Genomic DNA, 23489 nt, shown 5'->3' with positions numbered 1-23489 from the left:
CTAAAGAAATGATACGTACATCTTAACCACCTTTACTTTTTGGGTGGAAATATAGTCCTTGAAAACTTAAACTAAGACATCATTTTTTAATCTTAATATTCATGTATTTATCATGTTTCTATTTTCATCAACTTCGTCAACGTCCATCGTTATCATTATCAAGATTGATGTTCTCGGATAGAATAAAAAAGAAAGAAGCAAAGGTTGATGAGCGAACTAGTAACAATAGTATTAGCCATCGATGGTTGTGATGGTGAAGTTTTGGGTGAGGTGGATATGGTTCCCTTTAGAAACAGACGATAGATAGTAAGCACAATAATCCATGGTGATGGTTTGATGGTGGGTTTATTGATGGTAGGGGTGGTGTTTTACAACAACAAAGCTGCTGTAACAGTGACGGTTTACAGTAGCAACAGGCGAAGTTACAAGTGGGTGATTGAGGTGATGGTTGCCGAAGGTGATCTAGGTGATGGTACATGCTCACGATTGTAAATGAACAAAGGTGGTGAGGGTGGTTAATGGGGGTTGATCATAGGGTTTACGAGGTGATGATTCATAGTGGAAAGTGGTGATGATGGTTGTTGTCCTTTAAACAGAAAAAAAAATAAACGTTGCAGGTTAGTCCTTCATGGTGGTGGTCGTGTTAGTGATTGTGGGTGATGGAAGACTTGAGGTGGTGGCGGTTGGAGAGGTGGTTATAGGATGGTGGCGGAGAGGTGATTCTTAAATAAGAAAAAGAGAGAGGTGGAGCTACGGTGGTGATCTAATTGTAACATGACAATGATGACCAACGGATCTTCGGTCCAGCGGTACCGCGGTTACACTTGTGTACTCGCAGGGCTAGAGGTCTCGGGTTCGAACCTCGTCACCCGCTCTAGGAATTGAAATATATTCCTTGAAGGTGGCCCAAAGGGAAGGTTTTACCGACCCGCTCTGGGACTAAGGTCCGGCCCGCCTGCCCCTCGGGATGGTTTAAGGGTCGGATCCTCAGAGTGTGGTTCGGGTTTCCTGCCCGAAAGCGCGTGTGTGTGTGCAAATGATGACTAGGCTTCGGTCCGGACTGATGCAAGCTTGCCTTTCAAAAAAAAAAAAAAAAACATGACAATGATGATCGATGGTTTAAGGTTGTGGGCATCTTAGGGATCATGGTTGACGAAGGAGGTAGTGATGACCAAAGGTGGCGGTAGGTGTTGGATATGGTGGTTGTGAGTGGCTGTTTGTGGTGGCGGTTATGTTTGCTGTGGTGTGATAAAGATGATCATGTAAATATATATCTTCTATATGCATATGATTATGTAGATATATATAGACTTCTTCTCTAATATGATAAATAGATATAATATAATAAATCAATATGATTACAGCTCACTCTCTACCGACGAAGATATTTTCTATTTGCGGGGTGCTATATCGTGTCCATTGCTAAACAGTTACGGATAAAAGTGTTCCTAAAAATCCCAAATTTTTAGATTAAATATATTTAATTATTTCACTCGTTAATTGTTTGAAACCTGATCAAAAAGGTGTGTCTACTATTTATTTTAATTCCAAATAATCTGTACGGAGTATTAAAATTCAACTCATCAAAGTAAAAACATATTTTCAATAACTCTAAACTTTACATAACTTAAATTCCAACTTCTCATAAGTTCGAGTCTTAAACTTGTTTGATATCGTTCATAAAAATTGACCTGTCATTCGAGCTCGATCTCAACTAAATTTTTTTTTAATATTTTTAAAATTAATAAAATAGATTGTAAATATGTTTTTAATAAAGCTAAAATTGATACAACCTATTTTCGGATCAACGTTTATTCTAAAATCACATAAGTTCATTTTTAACTCGTTTAATATCGATGAGATGATAACTGAGTGTCCTTGTCATTTACTAAATAAATTCAAAACCACATATATATATTTAATATACTTCATTTATATATATAGATATATTTTAAATAATAACTTTTATATATTATTATTAGTTTACATAATTAATTCTAACAATTACAATATATAATATTTCATTTTAAATATATGCATACATATTTCCAAGTAATCATATCGTGAGTCGTCGGGAATTGTCAAAGGTCAAATGATAACATGAAAATAGTTCAAAATTTTTGAGACGCAACATAATGGACTTTTCTTATTGTGTCAAAAATACAAAATCGTATCGAGAGTTTGGTTTAAAATTAGTCGAAATTTTCCGGGTCGTCACAACATAATTCAATGGTGGCAATTATCATGTCCACATAATTCAATGGTGGCAATTATCATGTCCACATAATTCAATAATAATCTGCAGAACCTCTGTCTGCATAATAATTCATTCGAGGAATGTTTTGCTTGTGTCTATCTCGTCAAACATTTATAAAATCATTTCATGTATTCGCAGTCCAAAATATATTTCAAAAGCATTTAATAAAGCAGTTGTAAAAACAGCGCATGTATTCTTAGTCCCAAAAATGTAAAGAGTAAAAGGGATCAAATGAAACTCACGCATATAAATATTGTAAAACAGTTAATAAAGCATTTGCATGTATTCTCAGCCCAAAAATGTAAAGAGTAAAAGGCAAATGAAACTCACGCATATAAATATTGTAAAACAGTTAATAAAGTATTTGCATGTATTCTCAGCCCAAAAACGTAAAGAGTAAAAGGGAGCAAATGAAACTCACCTAATGTATTTTGTAGTAAAAATACATATGACGACATTGAACAAGTATAGGGTTGGCCTCGGATTCACGAACCTATATCATTTATATATCTATTAATAAATATAATGGAAATCAGATTCATTCATTTATTAATATATATATATATATATATATATATATATATATATATATATATACACTATATTTGTAGTTATATAGAATTTATACTAGATTCCATTTAAAAACGTTTACTTATATTATATCTTAAATTATATATTATACTTATTTAATTTGTGTATATATTCAAAATGTTTACATATATACATATATATATACATATATATATATATATATATATATATGGTTAGTATTTTAATAAAAATACCTAACATGTTATATATGAATATTTATATAAACTTTGTTAATTTGACTAAAAGAATACTTACAATCTCAATAATATCTTTAGAACTTCTATTTTCATAAACGTAATTATTTTTAGTAATATTGATATAGATAATGCTGATAATGATAATAATGATAGTTTTAATGAAAAATAAAATAATAAATTTTTTTGTAAAAATAATTATAGTAATAATAATAATAGCTATATTAATAATGATAATATCAGTAGTTCTTAAGGTAATGAGTACTTTAATAATAATAATGATGATAAAAATAATAATTTTGATGTTAATACTTAATGCCTATTAATAATAATAATAACAATATTCTTAGTTATAACTAATATCATAATAATAATAATAATAATGATAACTAATACATAAATGGCAAAATTTATAATAAATACATTATTAATGATAATAATAATAATAATGGTTATATTACTTATAATCATGGTATTAATAATAATAATTATAATTCTAATAATAATTATAATCTAATAATAATTAGTAATAATAACATTAATAAATAATAATAATAATAATAATAATAATAGTAATAAATTGATAAAGAACTACCTCAAAAATGATTTTCTAAAAAGAAGTGTCTCAGACTGGAATTGAACCCAAGACCTCTCGGTTACACCAAAACTCCCAAGACCACTCATCCATTTCGTTACTTTCTGATTAAAACAAATTCCATATGTTTTTAAACCGTATTTCTGCTTCTTATATTTCTTCTTCTTCATTCTATCCTCACAATTAATCTTATTATCATCATCAATCATAATCATAATTTTTATGATTCATCATCATCATCACCTAATCTATTGTTATCATAATCACTAACATCTTAACCCACATAAAATCACGATCACAATACCGCCTATCGTCATAAAATCATCACCGTATCAATTACTCGTATATATTATCATAATTTCATAATCATGATCATAATTACGATCATCATTATCATTACTATCTTCATGGTTTCATTACCCATTCCTTATCTAATTATAATTATCATTATGGATCATTATCATCATCATACGGGTCACCATATTATCATCATTGTACCTCATCACTTTCCATCATCGTCATTTAAAAGTAATGAAAACAGAAATGGGACTGCAGCTGCATCAGCTTTCAAATGAAACAGAAATAATAAACTTGTTGCAGGTGGTTGTTCGATTATGGTTACATGGGTTCTTGTTGGTTGGTTTCGAAAAAAAACAGGAAAAAGAATCAGTTGCAGCAGCTCGACACCATTCTTTGTTGGGCCAGAATAAGTATTTGGGCCCAAGTTAAACACTTGTTGGGTAAAAAAAATAACGGCTGAGAAATAAAATAAATAAATCAATGGGAGTTGGTAGCGTTTTCTGTTTCTCTTTTCTTTGCTCAGCAGGCACGTCATCTTCCAATCCTTCATTATCATAATAGATAGATAAAGTTGGATAAAAAGTAATGCAATCCACGTTGCCATATTTGAGTTAATATCGCGTTTCTTGGATGCCTTTAATAAGGGGATTAAATGATTAGTATGTCGGCCACACACAAATAAAATATCACGCCATAATGGTATTAATATATAATCTTGTTTGTAGCCTGTATATTCATATATATATATATATATATATATATATATATATATATATATATATATATATATATATATATATATATATATATATATATACATATATATATATATATATATCGGTTGTATTGAACAGAAAATAGATTCGTAACAGCAGTAGTTCACCTTCTGGGTTCGAATTAACAAGATTTTTCGAATGGTGGTTTTGGTGGTGGTTATAAACAGAAGATATAAGTGAGAGAGAGAGACATAGAGTCGGTTCACGATGGTTGTGGGTTTGTTCTTGAACATAAACATAAACAAAAACAGTTTGATGTTGGATGGTGATTTGAGCGGGTTAGGGTGATGCTTAAAAGTAAATGAAGAAGAAGAAAGTTGGTCATTCCACATATACTACGTTCGTATATATTATATGGAGATGAAGACCTGTTGCAGGTGACAGTGAACCGAAATATAAATGGAGCAACAAATGGTTCGAGTACTTTTGCAAGGCAAGTGGTTGTTTATATATGTGTAAGCAATATGTATATGTATATTAAATATTTCCGTTTTTTTTTTCTCTAACTCATGTAAGTGTAGATGTATACTTGTATAATTAGATAAGGAGCAAGAGAATAAGTATCACACTAAGTGATTTGTGGTGTCATCAGAGTTATTCGAGCCAGGAAGAAGAGAACAAAAGAAAATAAAAGAAGAAAGAGACTTGCAACGGAATTTGTTTGCATTTGTGAATTGAGATCGACATGTAACAAATTGAATTCGTAAATATATGTTGATATGATTGTATGGATAACCTCTGAGTAACTCGTTTGTTTTGTAGCAATTTAGATCAATACATCTTATTCTCTCTGGTACGAAATAAAATAAAAACAAATGGAAAGTTGAATACGATCCTCAACAGAATTTGTTCGTAGTGTAAAGTTGAGATTGTGATTGGTAACAAATTAGTCAGAAACAAAAGAATAGAATAGTTTGATCAAGACTTTAAGCAGGAAGTTGATTCTATATGATTTTATTTATATTTAATGTTAATATTAAGAAGTTGTAAATATAATTAAATATATTAATAATATTAAAAATACTGATAATAGCAAATAATAATAATAATAATAATAATAATATTATTAGTCAACATAATAATTATAATAATAATGAATATAATATCACTAATAATAATATTAATGATAATAAATAAGAATAAATAAAAAAATAATGATCATATTATTAATGATATATATATATATAAAATACTGATTTTTAATGATAGTACTTAGTAATAATATTAGTAGTCACAACTTTATTATCTTATTTATTATTTTACATATTCAATTCAAATGATTAAATTGTTTTCTATTTCAAATTACAACATATATATATATATATATATATATATATATATATATATATATATATATATATATATATATATATATATATATATATATATATATATATATATATATATATATATATATATATAAATCTACATGTATTTATTTACAGATAGTGGTTCGTGAATCGTCGAGCACAGTCAAAGGGTAATTGATTACATGAATATGGTTTCAAACTTTTCGAGACTCAACATTACAGATTTTGCTTATCGTGTCGGAATCATATAAAGATTAAAGTTTAAATTTGATCGGAAATTTCCGGGTCGTCACATGTAAGATCTTCGTTTCACTTATACATGTGGAAAACTAATATATTCAAAGAAGACAGCTTTGGTGGGTTATGAATATGCTCAAAGGCTTTGTAGGGAATAAACCATGGGTCATTATGAGAGATTTTAATCATTCTTTAAATTTGTATGAGTCATCTGCTAGATCGTCGAGGGGTACAATTACTATGTGGGGGTTTAAGGAATGTGTTGATAATCTCTATATGACAGACTTGAACCATTCGGGAGGTCTCTAGTTCAAATCCGTGAAGTAACATAAACCCCCTCGTAGTCACGGTGTTTCACCACGATGACTTCACAAACTCTTGTCAATCAAATATTTGTATAATTAATTAATTAATTAAAATGAATAATGAAAAGATCAAGTAGGCATTGTCCGAATGATATGGAAGCCTTGTGTTGAGATGGGTCCACGTCCTAGAATAATCAGCGCGGGTTCATATTCCAAGAGGAGATTTTCTTCAGGATTCTGTTGTGGTGACAAGGTGCATGTCGTAAGCCTCTCGGTTTAATCCAAAGCACACCGTGTACGAATTGTGTAATGGTGTGTAAAAAGTTTCCTAACGTGTGTTTCGGTGGCATACGATTGCGAAGGTGGTTAAGTACCTTCTAGACGATGGCCGCCATTCAAAAAATGAATAATGAAAAAAATTAAAGGTTACGTTATTTAAATATATTTTCACATAAATGCTCTAAAAAAATAAAAAATAAAATAAAAAACTATTCACAAAATTACGCTCAAAGTTCTAACAAAATACTGTAGTACATTAGTTCTCCGTTTTTTTTTTTTTTTTTTTTTTTTTCTAACAAGATTAATCACTTTGCATATTCTATGATTGCGTGCCAAAATATCTGTCAATTGGTATATTTTCTTTCCCTAACCTCTAATTTCACATCTTTAGATACGCTTGTATGTATGTATGTATTGAATTATTGGAGTATATATATGTTTATATGTACGTATCTATACTGAAATGAAGTAAACTTCTATCCAATCAGTGTTAATTACAACTGTAATCGTTGCTTATAGATGTTGACGGATTGAAATTGTAACCAATACTGTCCAATTTGTAGTATTAACTAGTAGTAATTAATAATTAATAATTAATAATTATTAATTATTAATAAAGTACGGAGTATAAAATAATCCAGTATTTGGTCACTAGTAATGAGAATATAATATTTAGGTCTTTCTTGTTCATTACTGTTTGACCTATTTGCCGGCCTGATTCCATTTTATTGTTATTATATTAACATTATTATCAGCAGTTGTACATTTTCACAAGTAATTTTAACTTGTACTACTTCAATTATGAAGATTTTGTGATTTTAGGGTTTTATAATAATTTGTGAGGTGTCTTTGACAGTTAGGTTAGTGTGAAGTAGCTGAAGCAAGTGATGAAGAGGGAGAGAAATGGGGGGATTTGGGATTTCGAACATGGAATGGCGGCTAATGGCGGTGGTCAGGATTTGATTTTGGGATTGGATGGTGGGACCACGTCTACTGTGTGTATATGTATGCCTGTTTTTTCGTTCGATGATGTCAGCATTCCGCCTGACCCTCCACCGGTATTGGCTCGTGCTGTTGCTGGTTGTTCGAATCATAATAGTGTTGGAGGTAATAGTTCATGTCTCTTCTTATAATATATGTGAATTGATATTTTGTTATATATACGTATATACATATACATATACATACATAGATACATACGCACAACTATGTAAACTCATTTTGACATGTTACCCAACCCGTTTGATATGGTTTTCTTTATTGTATTGCTGGAGCTATTTGTAATTTTATTGTTTCTTACGTAGTAATGCATAAGCATGAAGGCTAGAAGCTCCAAATATAGAGGGAAGGGCCATAGTATTATAATGAATATATGAACTTAAGGGGTGTTTGAATGTGTGTTTTCAAGTCATTCTGCAATATGAGTTAAATTACAATTTTATTTATTAAAGTGTCTGCAGGAAATAGTGTTTGAATGTGATTTAGTTATTGAAGTTAAATTATCAAATTATCATTTGTTTGAGTTTTTGGCTATTTTGAAGACTCAATGCGTTAAACGATAAAAAGGGGCAATCTTGTTGAAAAATTAGACGATTTGTTAGATTGGAGTAAAATTTTCTTGAATAAGGTTAAAAAGTTTGTAAACAGGTAACTTTGTTTACACCATTTTCTTTCAGATGGTATGTAACCGACCATTTTAAATAATCACATGCAGAATCTGTTAATCCTATTGTTGAACACATATCAAACACCCTTACTTCTTATACTAAGCAGTAATATTATGTCGATATTTACAGTTTTTGCTCATAGAGGAACATTTTACAGTATAGTTACTAGGGGAAGACTTGTTAACCAACCTTATATGTGCCAGCTGGCCAACATTATATTACAGATGCTTGAATATTTTATGGAATTTATTGACTTTAAAAAGAAGCTTTACTTCTTTGGATGCATATAGCTAAATGTGATCTTCAATTATACTGAAAAGTGATATTTTTAACGATTTTATTTACAATAAGTATAAGATTGTGCCATGTGATGATTATTCTAGTAACATTGAATTAACAGAAATTGCTGCAAGGGAAACACTAGAACATGTTATGGCAGATGCTCTTTCAAAGTCGGGTTCTACTCGATCATCTGTGCGAGCAGTTTGTTTAGCTGTATCAGGAGTTAATCATCCTTCAGACCAACAAAGAATATTAAGTTGGCTGAGGTCAGCAATCTATATCAATCATGCAATCACTTTCTACTAATTTCATTTTTTTTCTTCCTCTCCAACGTTATATATAATATTGTTTTGTTCTTTTCCAATTCAGAGCGATATTCCCGAACTATGTTAAATGTTTTGTACACAATGATGCTGTGGCTGCTATGGCTAGTGGGACCATGGGTAAGCTTCACGGGTGTGTTTTAATTGCTGGTACGGGGACCATTGCTTATGGGTATACCGAAGATGGAAGAGAAGCCCGGGCTTCTGGTGCGGGGCCCGTATTAGGTGATTGGGGAAGGTATGATGTGCTAATTCTTTCTACTTTTAAGGATACTGTTTGTTAATTACCTAAATAAATTAACATGGTAGATTTTGTATTATGTACATGTAGTGGATATGGTATATCTGCTATGGCATTGACATCTGTAATACGGGCTTATGATGGTCGTGGGCCACAAACAATGCTTACGTCAAGAATTCTGCACGAACTGGATCTTTCTTCTCCAGATGAACTAATCGGGTATTCTTTTGTGGACTTTCGTGTAGATATATTCCATCAAGATTGTGTTATCAATTGATTTTAAATTATTTAATAATTAATTTATTTGAATATAGGTGGACGTACGCTGATCCATCGTGGGCCCGTATTGCAGCTTTAGTCCCGGTTGTAGTATCTTGTGCAGAAACAGGGGATGAAGTTGCAAATGGGATATTGCTTGATGCAGTTCAAGAATTGGCTTTAAGTGTCAAAGCTGTTGTTTCTAAACTAGGGTTATGTGGCGAAGGTACATGTCGAAATGACAAATGGGAAATAAAGTTTACTGTTCTTAATTAGTTTTATGATTCATCCTCTTACTGACATAACTTATGTTTATGTGTTGTATGATTGACATGTGGCAATACTTGCAGATGGAAAGGAAGCATGCCCTCTTGTAATGGTTGGTGGTGTTCTTGAAGCTAATAGGAAGTGGGATATAGGAAAAGAAGTAATTAGTTGCATTATTAAAGAGTTCCCTAAAATGGTTCCAATTCGGCCTAAGGTAAGTATAATGTACTTGGTCAACGTTTTATGATATACATCAGCTTAAAGAATTTCCATTTCACAATGTATATTTTAGGAACAGTAACCTATAGAGGTGGGTTAGATTTTTGGTATTATATATACGTACTTTGCTTTCAAAAAAGTTGACTTTGGATCAGTGTTGTAAACGGCACCGTGTCGGCCCGACTAGTCGGTTTGGTAACTAGCCCGTCACGTTTTTCCTAAAAATGTTTAATTAGTCGGTCAAAAGTAAATATTCGGGTCAAACTCGGCCTCCGTCGGTCAAAGGCAAGTCGGTCAAAGTTAGGTCAAACGTTTAATACTCAGATTTTGTGCCATATACATATGTTTGAAATATTTACGTTTGACATAATATATATTTATGTGTAATTTATGTATGTTAAATACATATTAATACAACGTTAGTCAACGTCCGACTGGTCCCCGATGCGACCCCGACTTGACCGACTAGTCGTTTCAAAGTTTCGACCGACTCATCTCTGTCTCGCGACTTTTCCATTGGGATTATCAATTTCATATTATTATTTTTTTGAAAAGCAGAATATTATTACTCAAGAATCGCAACAAATACAATAAGGTTCACACTAGCATAGAGATACCGAGCTAGAATCCTACGCTATATGAATAAGTACATGAATGCCTCAAAAATTAGTTACATCAAAAAAAACATGTGGATTATGCAACCAATCTAGCCACTCTATCCTTCTTCCTTTAACCCGCTTCGCAATCCATTCGTAGCTTTTAATTTGTATCTCACATAAAGCAACCGGAGGTGACCAACTTGATTTCTTGAAAACCATTTGATTTCTATTTTTCCAAATGAGGTAGCCGCATGTCCATTGTACCGCATGTCAAATTTTGCTACCTAATTCGAACATTGAAATGGACAAGACCCGTCAAGGAGATTTTGAAAAGAAAGATTGACCGAACCGAACCCCCACCAATAACGAACTCTTTCCCAAATGACACGAACGTGTTTGCAATCAAGTAAAGAGTGTTTGACTGATTCAATATTATCATCACAAAGAGGACATCGAACGGAATGAAGATCAATACCCCGCTTGTCTAGTTCGACCAAAACGGGCAATCTTTCCCGCCTTGCCCTCCATACGAAGACGCCAAATTTCTTTGGTACAAGGTTGTTTTTCATCGTTGCCAAAGGGTTCGCACTTAAATTATTCGCCCTCGAAGGATTAGACTTTGCCATAATGATTGTTGTTGACTTTTTTGTAGAAAATTTACCGCACTCACTTAGATTCCAAATTTAAGAATCTTCTTTTCCCGGATCCATTTTCATCGAAGCCAATAATGTCTCTAGCTCATCTAATTCGCCTTTTGTAAATCGCCTTTTGTTCGTCCGGTAAACACACGTAACCAATCCCTCTTGAATTTCGCTTTTTTCTCAACCCATGATACTCGATCCGCCACTGACGCATTGGGGTTCGAGTCGAGTCGCACCAATCTTTTAAAAGTCTCCTTTAGCGGTTTGCCCGTTATCCAAGTTTCATCCCAGAATTTGGTATTGTTCCCGCTCCCGATTACTTTAGAAAAAGACTTGGTAAACTCCACTCCTGAGTTTTCAATCTCGAGACCTGCTTTAATAATGTTACTCCACGTAGTGTTAGAATAAGAAAAAGGGTAATTCTCACCCATGTTAAGTATCCCCGAAGCCCCATAAATACTTTTGATAACATTAACCCACAAGGAAGTAGTTTCGGTAAGGAACCTCGACCACCACTTGCCGATTAATGCTAGATTTTTAAAGTTGAGAGAACCCACATTAAGTCCGCTATCCGCCCATAGACGAATGACATCATCCTACTTAACCCACGCGATTTTTGACTCGTTACCCGTCGCCCTAAAAGAATTTACGTCTTACACACTCAAGTTTTTTAAGCACACTAGGCGGGCCACGGAAGAGTGAAAAGTAGTACAACGGTATACTATTAAGAACCGAATTCACGAGAGTTAAACGTCCACCGAAAAACATCGCACGCGCTTTCCAATCCGCTAACCGTTTCTCGAATTTGTCAATCATCGGTTTCCAACTTAATAATTTACTCATCCTTGCACCAATTGGTAACCCGAGATAAATAAAAGGAAAAGACCTAACCTTACAACCAAATAAACTAGCCATCTCTTCAACTTCTTTTTTATCTACACCCACACCAAAGAGGTTACTTTTGAAATAATTAACTTTCAACCCGGAACTTAATTCGAAGCACTTGAGAAGTTTCATAAGATTTTCAATATTTTCCAAACACCAAGAATTAAAGCCCATATTGAAGATGAGAAATATGAACTTTATTCATCCTAATCTCCACACCATTAAAAAGATTTTTCGACACCGCGGATTTAGTTAACTAGTTAAGACCTTCCACCGCGATAATAAATAGAAAAGGCGATAAAGGATCCCCTTGCCTTACTCCTCTACCAAGCTTGAACTCCTTTGTCGGTGATCCATTTACAAGGATGGAAATTGAAGCCGATTTTAAGCACGAATTAATCCAACTCCATTTATCGCCAAAACTCATGAACCCCATCATATCGTCCAAGAATTGCCAATTGAGGCTATCGAAGGCCTTTTCAAAATCAACTTTGAAGATCATACTTTTGGCGCGATAGCCTTTTCAAAATCAACTTTGAAGATCATACTTTTGGCTCGATTGTTCTTTAAAAACTCAATTGATTCATTCGCAATGAGTACCCCATCTATGATATTCCTTCCCTTTATAAAAGCACTTTGTTCATTACCAACGAGATGAGGAATCACCTTTCTTAGTCGGATTGAAAGCAGTTTTGCAATGATCTTATAGTAACTTCCAGTTAAGCTAATTGGCTATACTCATTTAAACTTATCGGATCCGAAGTCTTAGGTACCAAGGTGATAAAAGATGAATTGCAACCCGAAGAGATTTCACCCGATGCCCAAAATTTATTTATCGCAGAAACCAAGTCGTCCCGAATTATAGCCCAAAACTTCTTAAAAAATCGCATATTGAAACCGTCCGGTCCCGGGGCTTTATTACTCGCACATTAGTTTAATGCTTCCCATATTTCCTCAGTAGTAAACCGTGCCTCCAACCCTTAGCTTCATCTTCTGTCAACCGAAAACAGTCAGACCCAGGCCTTCTGTTGCAATCGTCTGTTATTGGGCTAGCAGGCCCATCTGGACCCGATAACTGCCTAACTGGTTATCTAATTGTAAAATATATTAAATTGTATACTCATCTCTGTCTCGAGGAATAATCGGTTATTACTCGATTTTTGGAAGATCCGATCCGACTAATCAAAATTGGTCAACCCTCGGTCAATGGGGATTACTCGGCGATTACTGAGTCAACATCCGATTAATTGGTCACCATAAATTTGGGATTAATTAATTTAATCAATCAAAGTAGGAATTAATCGGTCAAACTTAAACTTAGTCAACATCCAATACTCCCTGATTTGACCGGTTACTCCCCGATTAGTGGTTTTTCCATCCTTGCTAGGGAGGAAGGTTAGATTTGTGATACTACATACGTATTTTACTTTCAAAATAGTCGACTTTGGATTATCTGTCATATTAGCTGCTGCATGATAACTATATGCATAAAATAAATTGTATGCTCGTTTTTACTTAATTTATTTAAAGACTTATATTTAATGTCTGCTTTCATATCACGTGACGTTTTGTATCGTGAAACATCGGTATGCATCTTTTTTTTCAGATATTACATGTATTTTAACTTGGATTAAATCAGGTTGAGCCAGCAGTTGGAGCAGCTTTGCTTGCATGGTATTTTTTAAAGAAACAATCGTAACAGGAATTATTATCTGGAAGTTGACAGTGATTAGATATGAGCCCTCCATGGCAAGTTCACATATGTGTTTAGGCTAAAAATAAAGTATTTAAGTTTAACCATTATTTGTGTCCAAGTGATTTCAAACTGTATAGTAGTAGCAAAGGAGGACAAAGGAACAAACAACCAAACATCATGATTTTTCCCATTGAATAGCCGTTATGCTGTATTCATCAACTGTTTATCTTGTGTTTTGTCGTTGAATTTTTTTCTACTTGTACATCCTTTTGTCGTAGAATATCACATTGATTGTTAGATCACCCTTATATCTTAAGAGTGATTCATGGAGATCTCAATAATTAAACAATATAGATCATAGGGTATCCCGGTTAGTCAGCATCCTAAAAGGTTTAGGATTCCAAACCTCACCTTCATCACTTTTAAGTGATCATTGTCAAAAATGATCACAGGGTATCCCGGTTAGTCAGCCTATATGAGCAAATATACTCACCTTCTTCACAAAACATAAACAGGATGACTATATTTTAAACACTCTGGATGACACCCCAACACATTTACATTACATTACATAACACATTTCATTATTAGGAAACTTGTACTTTCTCATCATAATGTAGCAAAAAAGAACAATAAAACAAAAGAAAAATGCATATGTATCCTTTCATCAAACATCATCATGCCGAAAGTTGTGCTCGAAACAAGTTATTTTAGATGTCAAATCACAGTACTACCGAAAAAGCTAGGACAAGTACTAAGAATTACTGTATATAGTAAAAATATTCAAAAGGCAAAACTGAAATTCAAATCGTTTATTAAATGGAGCAAGGTGGGATCTCAAGTGTTACACCTGCTTGAATCTGTCCCCAACCAATTAACCGCCAATGTTTCTCCACTCTTCTACTCAACGCAATTTTCTCGCCTTTGCTCGTACAAACAGGTGATGTCAGTTGCAGTTTTGCCAGGTCAGTCTTAACTGCCAACACACGGGCCCCAGTAGACATTGACCCAATGTTGAGCATCAGAATCTCACCCTTGGTTAACTTGGATACTTTCCCTTGCCTTTCTGTTCCTTTGGTTTTTACACCAAGTAGCCGACGTAAAAGAAAGAAGTTCACCTGTGCAAAAATTAAATAAATAAATAAATAAATATGCCAAAATGGGCGGGTTGTGGTTAGATAATGGGTTCAGGTTTAACTTTTAACTTGACCCATAACTTCTAATTGTACCAAGTCATTCAAGAGGCTGTAAGCAATTAAATATGAGTCAGGTCAACTTACAATCCATTCTACACATCAAATTTAACCAAGGTTTTAAAACTTTGGAAATTTGACTTCTTAAAGTCAAAATACAACCCGAATCAACATAATTCTAGGCAAATGACCACTGTCTCCAACGTTACAAAAATTACTACTCGGGAAGTACTTCGGTTGGGACTTTTTTGTAGATACTCAGCAACTCCAGGACCAAGAGTACTTAAATGTTGACCGATTTTGACTTTGACCGATGTTGACCGTGTCATAGTGGACTGATTTTGTTAACACTACATAAAATATAGATTATAGATTCAATATAATTTGATGTAAATTAAAAAATTTCTCTTAAACGTTCATAATTATTTTGGAGTTATCTTTTGAATATTTTCTAAAAAATTATAGATATAAACATGTTTGTTTGTTGACCAATTTTGACTTTGGCCGATTTTGACCGTGTTTTGACTGATTTACCGATTAATCTCAAGTTTTGACCAATTTTCCAAGTAAACTTGAGTTTTGACTGAGTCTGACTAGGTTTTACAAGTTTGACTAAGTTTGGCCGATTACTCACCTCAAGCTCAACATAAACATCAGGAAGAGACCCGACTTCCCCAAGAACCTGGCCCACAAGCCGATCAGCACGGGTCAACATAGGGTCCATGGTGGTCCCCACTCCAATAAGACCACCAGGAACAGCAAACTGAAGTTCATTTTGCTCAGCAAATAGTGAAACTATCCTCGAGTAAATTGGAGTACACTTGATATTACCACTCTCATCTTTCACAACTATACCGGGTCGAACCTCAATATGTTGGTTAACCTTCAACACACCCTATATATATAAAACACAAAAGTATATCATGACATAAATATCTGAAACTTGATAAAAATAAAATGAATATAAAAACAATGAATGCAATCAAAGGAAAATTGAGAAAGGACCTTAAGGATACTTCCACCAGCAACACCGCCTTTGATCTCATCGACCTCAGATCCAGGTTTGTTAACATCAAATGAGCGAATTACAATCATATTCGGGGGCGAAATGAAATTCCTCTCTGGAACCGGGACCCGCTTTATTATGTACTCACAAACGACGTCAATGTTATACTTGAGTTGAGCTGACACTGGGATGACAGGTGCACCGTCAGCAACGGTTCCCTAATATCATAATAAACATTTAAACATAAATAATTATGTTTGATACTGAATATGGAGAATTGCATAATTTATGTCAAAATGGGTAAGTTTTGGCACGTGTCAAAACAAAGCGGATTCTTTTATAAAAAAATATGATATTTATATGAATAACATGATTTAGAAAGTTGTATGCACTGAAAAAACATTCATGAGTTTCAAACATTATGACACCACTCCTGATAAACTATTTGGTTTTTTACTTGTTATAGATGCAACATAAACCATTTAACGAATCCATATGTAGACGGGTCAAAATGACCACCTATAATTCACAATAGTTAACCAAAACAAAACAGAGGAGTGAAAAATAACCTGGATAAATTTCTGAATTGTCTCGTGTTGATTAATAGCAAGATTTTCTTGAATAAGATCGACCTTATTTTGAAGAATTATAATGTGCTTGAGTTGCATGATTTCAACCGCAGCCAAATGCTCAGATGTTTGAGGTTGAGGACAACTTTCATTTGCAGCTATAAGAAGTAACGCACCGTCCATAATTGCAGCTCCATTAAGCATTGTAGCCATCAGAATATCGTGTCCCTGTGATAATAACAATAATATTGAATTATCAATTATCAATTTACAAAAAAGAATAATGAGTATAAAAAATAATAGTGTCTGTCATGATTTTACATATCAAAAGATAAAAAAGTATCTTAGATTTTATTGATTGTGCAGAAGTCTCATTAGGACAAGTATAATAGAGACAGTGAGACATTATACAGTAAACACGTATATCATAAAGCTTTCGATCATTGTAAGATATGAATAGCACATTTTTCATGTCTTCTTTTGACATTATATTGTTACTGTTATTATTATTATTATCTTTTTGATGAGATATAATCTCAATCATTCTAGTGTAATGTAGCTCCTGAAATAGCTTACATTTAGTCAAATCTAGAAACAACTAATATGTAGCACTTAAACGCACCTAGTCAACAAGTCAATGTATCAAAATAGAATTTCATTCTTAAGTAACTATCGGGTTTATTTAAATAGCCCCTAAGTTATAAATTCACTTGTTTCATAATAATATTCAATTTATCCTTGCACTACTGAGGCATCCACTAAATCTTCTACAAACTTAATCAGAAATTATTATTATTGTTTATTTGGTTCCTATGCTACATCAAATACTGTTCCAAATACTGAAATTATCACGACCGGTTTCTTAAATACGTTTTTGCACAAAAAAAAAAATAAAGGTCTTATCACATTAATAACAGAATTCTGTTGAATACTTACCGGGCAGTCAACAAATGATACATGCCTCATTAATTTCATATTGCTGTTTTCAAATCCAGGCACTTCACATGGTGGATTATCTTCTTTGCCACTTCCATAGGCTCTGTAACATTAAGCAACTTTTTTAATAACATGCGAGGAAAAAACAAATGCCAAGAAAGAATATATCACTTAACTTTTAATCTTACCTGTAACACATAGGTCGAGGGCACTTTTCATCTTCACATTTGTATATCTTAGCGTTTGCATAACCAAGCTTGATAGTAATGTTACGCTCCAACTCATTTTTAAATCGAACAGTCTGTATATGAATAATAACCACCTTATAAAAGGTTCTTTGACGAAAGTGTACTAAAGATAAATCAAAATTAGTCTATTCAACTGAAGTTACTAATATATTGTCCTCTGGTTGGACAAGGTAGAATAATTATAGTTACTTTAACACAATTAAAAAGTTATTACTCCCTTAATTGAACTCAATAATTTTCAGGTAGTTAACTACTTAAGATAGCATATAACATTATATTATATAAGGAAAAAGATATACTTTGCCATCTTCGATCCAATGTACACGTTAAAAACATATATATAGAGACATGACTGTGAGAATTGACTTCACAGTAAGTTCTAATCTTTAATACTACATGAGTAACATGCAGACTAATCCGAATTTGTATGAGATAAGTATTAATCAAACAAATCATATGCCTACTATGCAAGTATGCATGAACGAATGAAAACATGTCACAAAGATATTACTAGTTAAACCATTCGATGTATTAAAGGACAGACGTAAGATTACAATAAACAAGAACAGGACCTTGTTTATAATTATCACTATACACATTGTTCAGTTGTCCATACAAACAATTTATTATAACACGGTTGTGGTGCAATTCAAACACATTATGCCAACCAAACTTGAAGCACAACAAACAGGGCATAGAAACTAAAGAACGGTAAATAAAAATATATCTGTTAAAGTTGATCTCTCTACTAATGTTAATCAAAATTTTTGTGCTTTCTTGTTTACAAAAACAACAATATAAAAATAACTGCATTAAGTAAAACATCTTATCCAACAAAAGTACTATTTTCTCCTTGATACAATTAGTGACATCTTGAATATTATTCAATATCAACAAAACGCATACAGAAAGCAAAAAAAAGTTACCTGCACGCCAGATATGGCTTTGACAACTGTTGACTTTCCATGAGCCACATGACCTATAGTACCTGTTTTCAAACAAACAAACCACAAAATCACATTATTCTGCCAATACTAATCACAATTAGCGCATGCATCAAACAAAAATTCAAATAAATCATCAAAATTTACCAATATTAATCGTAGCCTGGCGAGATATAACCTCCGGCGAAAGAGGATGTAGCGTTGCTACATCCAACTTACTTAAATCCTGCTCCATTAGACCTTTTTTCGCCATATTTCACTTATCAATATAAAAACCCTAATTTAACACAACCTGTAGCAAACTAGCAACTTTTCAGACACTGAAGATATCAATCGCATTAGCTAAATAAATAAAAAACCCTAGAAAAACATGAAAAGCATAAAATTGCAATTACAAATGAAATTTAACGAATCGTAATTCTGAAAAATCGAAATTGAAGAAACAAACTAACCTTAATAGAAGAGAAAAAGACGAATTGATCAGACGAGTAATGAGATTCTGCGATTGTTAGATTACTGGTTTGTTGTGGCTAAGGCGACGCAGATGATATTTCTGTAAATATAATAATAAACGTTTGCTAGGGTTTCAGTTAGGGGTTCTATTTTTTCTATTTTGTGTATAATAAAGTGGGAAGTAGTAATTTTGACTAATGTAACACGTGGATATATAGTGGGATCGCAAATGGTAAGTTTCATCAGCGCCACATCAGCTTTTTCTCTCCATTTATTTTTCATTTCCTCCTCCATCACACACCACTATAAACCATGACATACTTCCTACCCATCACATACGAAGTATCTCACACAATTAATTAATAAATTAAGGTACAAGTTGTTTATGCTATGGGTACAAAAAAATAATGCACAAAAGTAGGAAAGAGAAAAAATGTGTCGTCCTCAAAATATTATACACATGACAGAAAGCAGGACGGAAGGAAGAAAGAGAAATGAGGGCGGCCGAGGGCGGGTTGAATGCCATCGGCGCCCTCGAGGGCGGAGCTCAAGAAGGAGTGAGGACGGGGCCCGTTGGGAGTGGTCTAATAGCCGTAGGATATTTCCTTACTTGGTAATCAAGTTTGGTTCAGATTAATTGGTATTTCAATTCCGTGGTAATCAAGTTTAGTAATTCAATTCCTTGGTAATCAAGTTGATAGATTAAATGGTTCTTCGGTATGGGAATTAAAGGCAACAAATTTTGAAGGTTGATTGACCCGCCAACTCTTTGAGCAATTTGGCTCGCTAGGAACAATTTGATATTCAACGGAAAAATCACTTTTTGGGTCCAAATTGTCCGAAATACAAAGTTAAAAGTCTTCTTATGGGCTACTACGTTTAAGCTTTGCTATAGTCATCAGCTCTATGCATGAGATCTCAATTCATAGATTCTATGTATTTCGACAAAATTCTATTTTTTTTCTTTTTAATTACGCCTTCTTCATCAAAAAAAGAAGATAAATTAGCCTATTAGGATTATATTTGTCCTAACACTTTTTTTTTAAATCGGTCTCAAAAATCTTCAATTTTAACCTCTTCTTTGATTTTAAACGTCTTTAACCGTTTATAACCTTCTATAAAAATTTGAAATTCGTTAAGTTTACCATGAATGTTGATTAAAAGTACACGGAATCTCCCAATCAATTTGAATATAAACACAAATAACAAAATGACACATTTATACATAAAACGCAAATCGCAACATAAGGTCGAATTCAAATAATAATTTGGACTTTGACTTTAATACAAACAAATAAATCTAGAAAAAACACACTTTAAAAAAAGTGACTAAATTGGTGCTACTCATCCAATGATATTACCGTTCAAAGCTTATGAGTGGCGATCCCGATCACGCTATCGCAAAAGCCATTTGCAGTTTGCGAATGGGCATTCGCAAATCGCAAATTCTACTCGCAGATCGCAAAAAGTGCGATTTGTGAGGGCATTGTGGCAAAAAAAAGTGTTTTGGAAAATACTATTATAAAATGTTTGAATAAAAGGTATTTTTGTTAAAATCCTTTGTTAAGACATACTAGTGGTAATTTGATCTAGTCTTTAAAATAGGGTGAAACTCCATGGAAGTCCCATGTTCGATTCCTCCTAGGGGCAAAAAAAAGAATATACCTCTTGTGGTCACGGAGGTTCACCACGCGATGACTCCGGACTGCCCGCAAAGCGGGTAGTCACCCTGGATTAGTCGACTCGCAAAGCGAGTTAGAAACTTAGGAATACCCAAAGACACACATTTATTGTAGTGACCCGAACTTTTTCATGTTTATATATATTGATGTGCGAGCGGAGGGGTACGAAATATACTATTATTGTTTACTACGAAATACTACGAAATATGATACAAGTTTTAATTAATTCACGGATGGTGTGACGACCCGGAAATTTTCGACTAAATTTAAACTTAATCTTTATATGAATCCGACACGATAAGCAAAGTCTGTAATATTGAGTCTCAAAAACTTTAGAACTATATTCATGTAAACAGTTACCCTTTGACTGTGCCCGATGATTCACGAACAATTAATTGTAAATAGATATGTGTATATGTATATATAAATAATAATTTGAAATATAAATTGAAGTACTATATGTTGTTGTTATTAAAAATTAATAAAATAAAAGTAGGATATTGTAATAATTATTATTTAAAATATATCTCTATATATAAATAAAGTATATTATAAATAAATATTAAATGATTGTAATACTCGTTTGATGTTCGATTGATATTAAGCAGGTTAAATTCAAACTTATGTAATTTTAAAATAAACGGTGATCCGAAAATGAGTTTTATAAATTTTAGGCTTATTAAAAATGTATTTAGGAACTATTTGTTAAGTTTTAACACTTTTTATGTAACGACCCGTCAAAATCGCTATTGACGCGGCACGTTAATCATTGATTCCACAGTGAGGTTTTGACCTCTATATGATACGTTTTGATAAAATATTGCATTCATTAAAATAAGTGACTTTCTAAACATAGAAAGTTATAAACATGTGGGCGAGTGCTTAGGTATAAGCAAAACCCCGAAATACATAAGTCTTTAATTTACAGGTTGACATCACAGTCCAATTATTTATTACACAACGCAGTTTTATTTTGAATGCAATAAACTTTGTACAAAGCATGAGAGACTCCATGCAGGCAACAAGCACATCACAGCGGAAGCATTCTAAGGACCTGAGAATAAAACATGTTAAAAAAAGTCAACACGAATGTTGGTGAGTTATAGGTTTAATTGCTCGAGTCATAAACATGTATAAAGATAGACCACAAGATTTCATCAAAAGTTTATCAATAGATTCTACGTAACAGAGCACCCTGGTAACTAAACTTAACGCTATAGTGATAATTACCCCATTCGTTTTAATACGCGCAAACCAACGTGTCTTAAACTCAAATAACATACGTCCGTTAAAAGGCTAGCGCTCTAGCTCGAACGGGGATGTCAAGCCCTATGGATCCATATACAATTATTCGCGCCCACCAGTCCATATCCTATGTACTGGCAGCTACTAGTTACCAAAGCTAAGGGATTTTCGGTTTAACTCAGTGTACAATTTTGTATGTACTTGTGTCTTATTGCGTTTAAAATAAATTGCATGTATTCTCAGCCCAAAAATATTTAAAGTATTTAAAAAGGGAGACTATAACTCACAGTTCAATATTGAGACTCAATATTGTAGGCAAATTGCGTAGACGTAATGACGGTAGATGACTGTATGGTTGGCCTTGGATTCAAGAACAATACCCCAAACAATACCCAATATTTCCTTAGCTTAAAGCGCTTTGAAACCCGAATTAAAACACCCTCGAATATACTTTATTATTATTAACTTAAAATTAAAATTAAAATTATAATTATAATTATAAAATTTACGTACATATATATTTATGAAATATTTCGTCGAGCAAAACTGACCTTTTATAGTACTTTTCGATTTACTGTAGCTCATGCGATCGCATGAGTTTTCAGTGTTTTTGCCATGCGATCGCATGACCGCCTTTTCTGTTTTTATTTGCTAGTTCGTCGACATCAAATAGTGTTTACTGTAGCAAAATACGGTTTCACTGTAGCAAATAGTGTTTTACTGTAGCAAATTGTGTTTTACTATAGCAAAGTAATTTTTACTGTAGGAAAGTCGTTTTTACTTGTACATATATATATACATACATATAATTGTTCATGAATCGTCGAGAGTGGTCAAAGGTAATTGTATATATGTAACAGTTCTAAAATTTTGAGACTCAATCTAACAGACTTTGTTTAACGTGTTAAAATAATAAATCGTATAGAGAATTGGTTTAAATAAGTCAAAAAATTTCGGGTCATCACATTTTATATTTTACCCGAGAGGGACAGTTGATGTAATTTTTATTTAACAAAAATTAAGGACCAAATTTTATACCATAATGACCAAAATAAATAAATATAGCTAATCTTAAAAGTTGAGATTTTTTTTTTTCAAAGACTTTTATCCGTCACAGAATAACAACGTACCACGATATATTCTCCGTGAGAAACTTGTCTATACTAAATATCAATTATTATGGCTGCTAAGAAATTTAGAACACGTTTTCTTCTTTTGATTTAATTATTATTATTATTATTATATTTTATTCTATTAGTTGTCCTTGTTCAATCAAAACAAACACGGGAAT

At 32.8% G+C, this 23489-nt stretch overlaps 2 protein-coding genes across 3 annotated transcripts; one reads left to right on the top strand and one right to left on the bottom strand.

Annotated features, from left to right (window-relative positions):
* Positions 1–7122: 7122 nt before the first annotated feature.
* On the top strand, positions 7123–14160 carry LOC139877543 (uncharacterized). 2 transcript variants are annotated; one of them, XM_071864979.1, is made up of 8 exons: positions 7123–7195; positions 7701–7951; positions 8912–9059; positions 9163–9354; positions 9448–9576; positions 9672–9841; positions 9966–10096; positions 13866–14160. In XM_071864979.1, the coding sequence occupies exons 2-8, from the start codon at positions 7732–7734 to the stop codon at positions 13923–13925; spliced, it is 1050 nt and encodes a 349-aa protein (XP_071721080.1). In that variant the 5' UTR covers positions 7123–7195; positions 7701–7731; the 3' UTR covers positions 13926–14160. The 2 variants fall into 2 exon arrangements, with proteins under 2 accessions (XP_071721080.1, XP_071721081.1); XM_071864980.1 differs by having other exon boundaries at positions 7143–7195; positions 7705–7951.
* Positions 14161–14562: 402 nt separating this feature from the next.
* Positions 14563–19430, bottom strand: LOC139877542 (eukaryotic translation initiation factor 2 subunit gamma-like). The gene is made up of 9 exons (XM_071864978.1): positions 19272–19430; positions 18966–19110; positions 18801–18862; positions 17815–17927; positions 17627–17729; positions 16691–16918; positions 16121–16339; positions 15750–16010; positions 14563–15040 (listed from the first exon to the last, which is right to left on the bottom strand). The coding sequence occupies exons 2-9, from the start codon at positions 19069–19071 to the stop codon at positions 14738–14740; spliced, it is 1395 nt and encodes a 464-aa protein (XP_071721079.1). The 5' UTR covers positions 19072–19110; positions 19272–19430; the 3' UTR covers positions 14563–14737.
* Between the last annotated feature and the right edge of the window lie 4059 nt (positions 19431–23489).

The sequence above is a fragment of the Rutidosis leptorrhynchoides genome, chromosome 11 (assembly GCF_046630445.1).
Source record: "Rutidosis leptorrhynchoides isolate AG116_Rl617_1_P2 chromosome 11, CSIRO_AGI_Rlap_v1, whole genome shotgun sequence".
Taxonomy (NCBI): Eukaryota; Viridiplantae; Streptophyta; class Magnoliopsida; order Asterales; family Asteraceae; genus Rutidosis; species Rutidosis leptorrhynchoides.
This window is presented reverse-complemented; position numbering and strand designations above follow the sequence as displayed.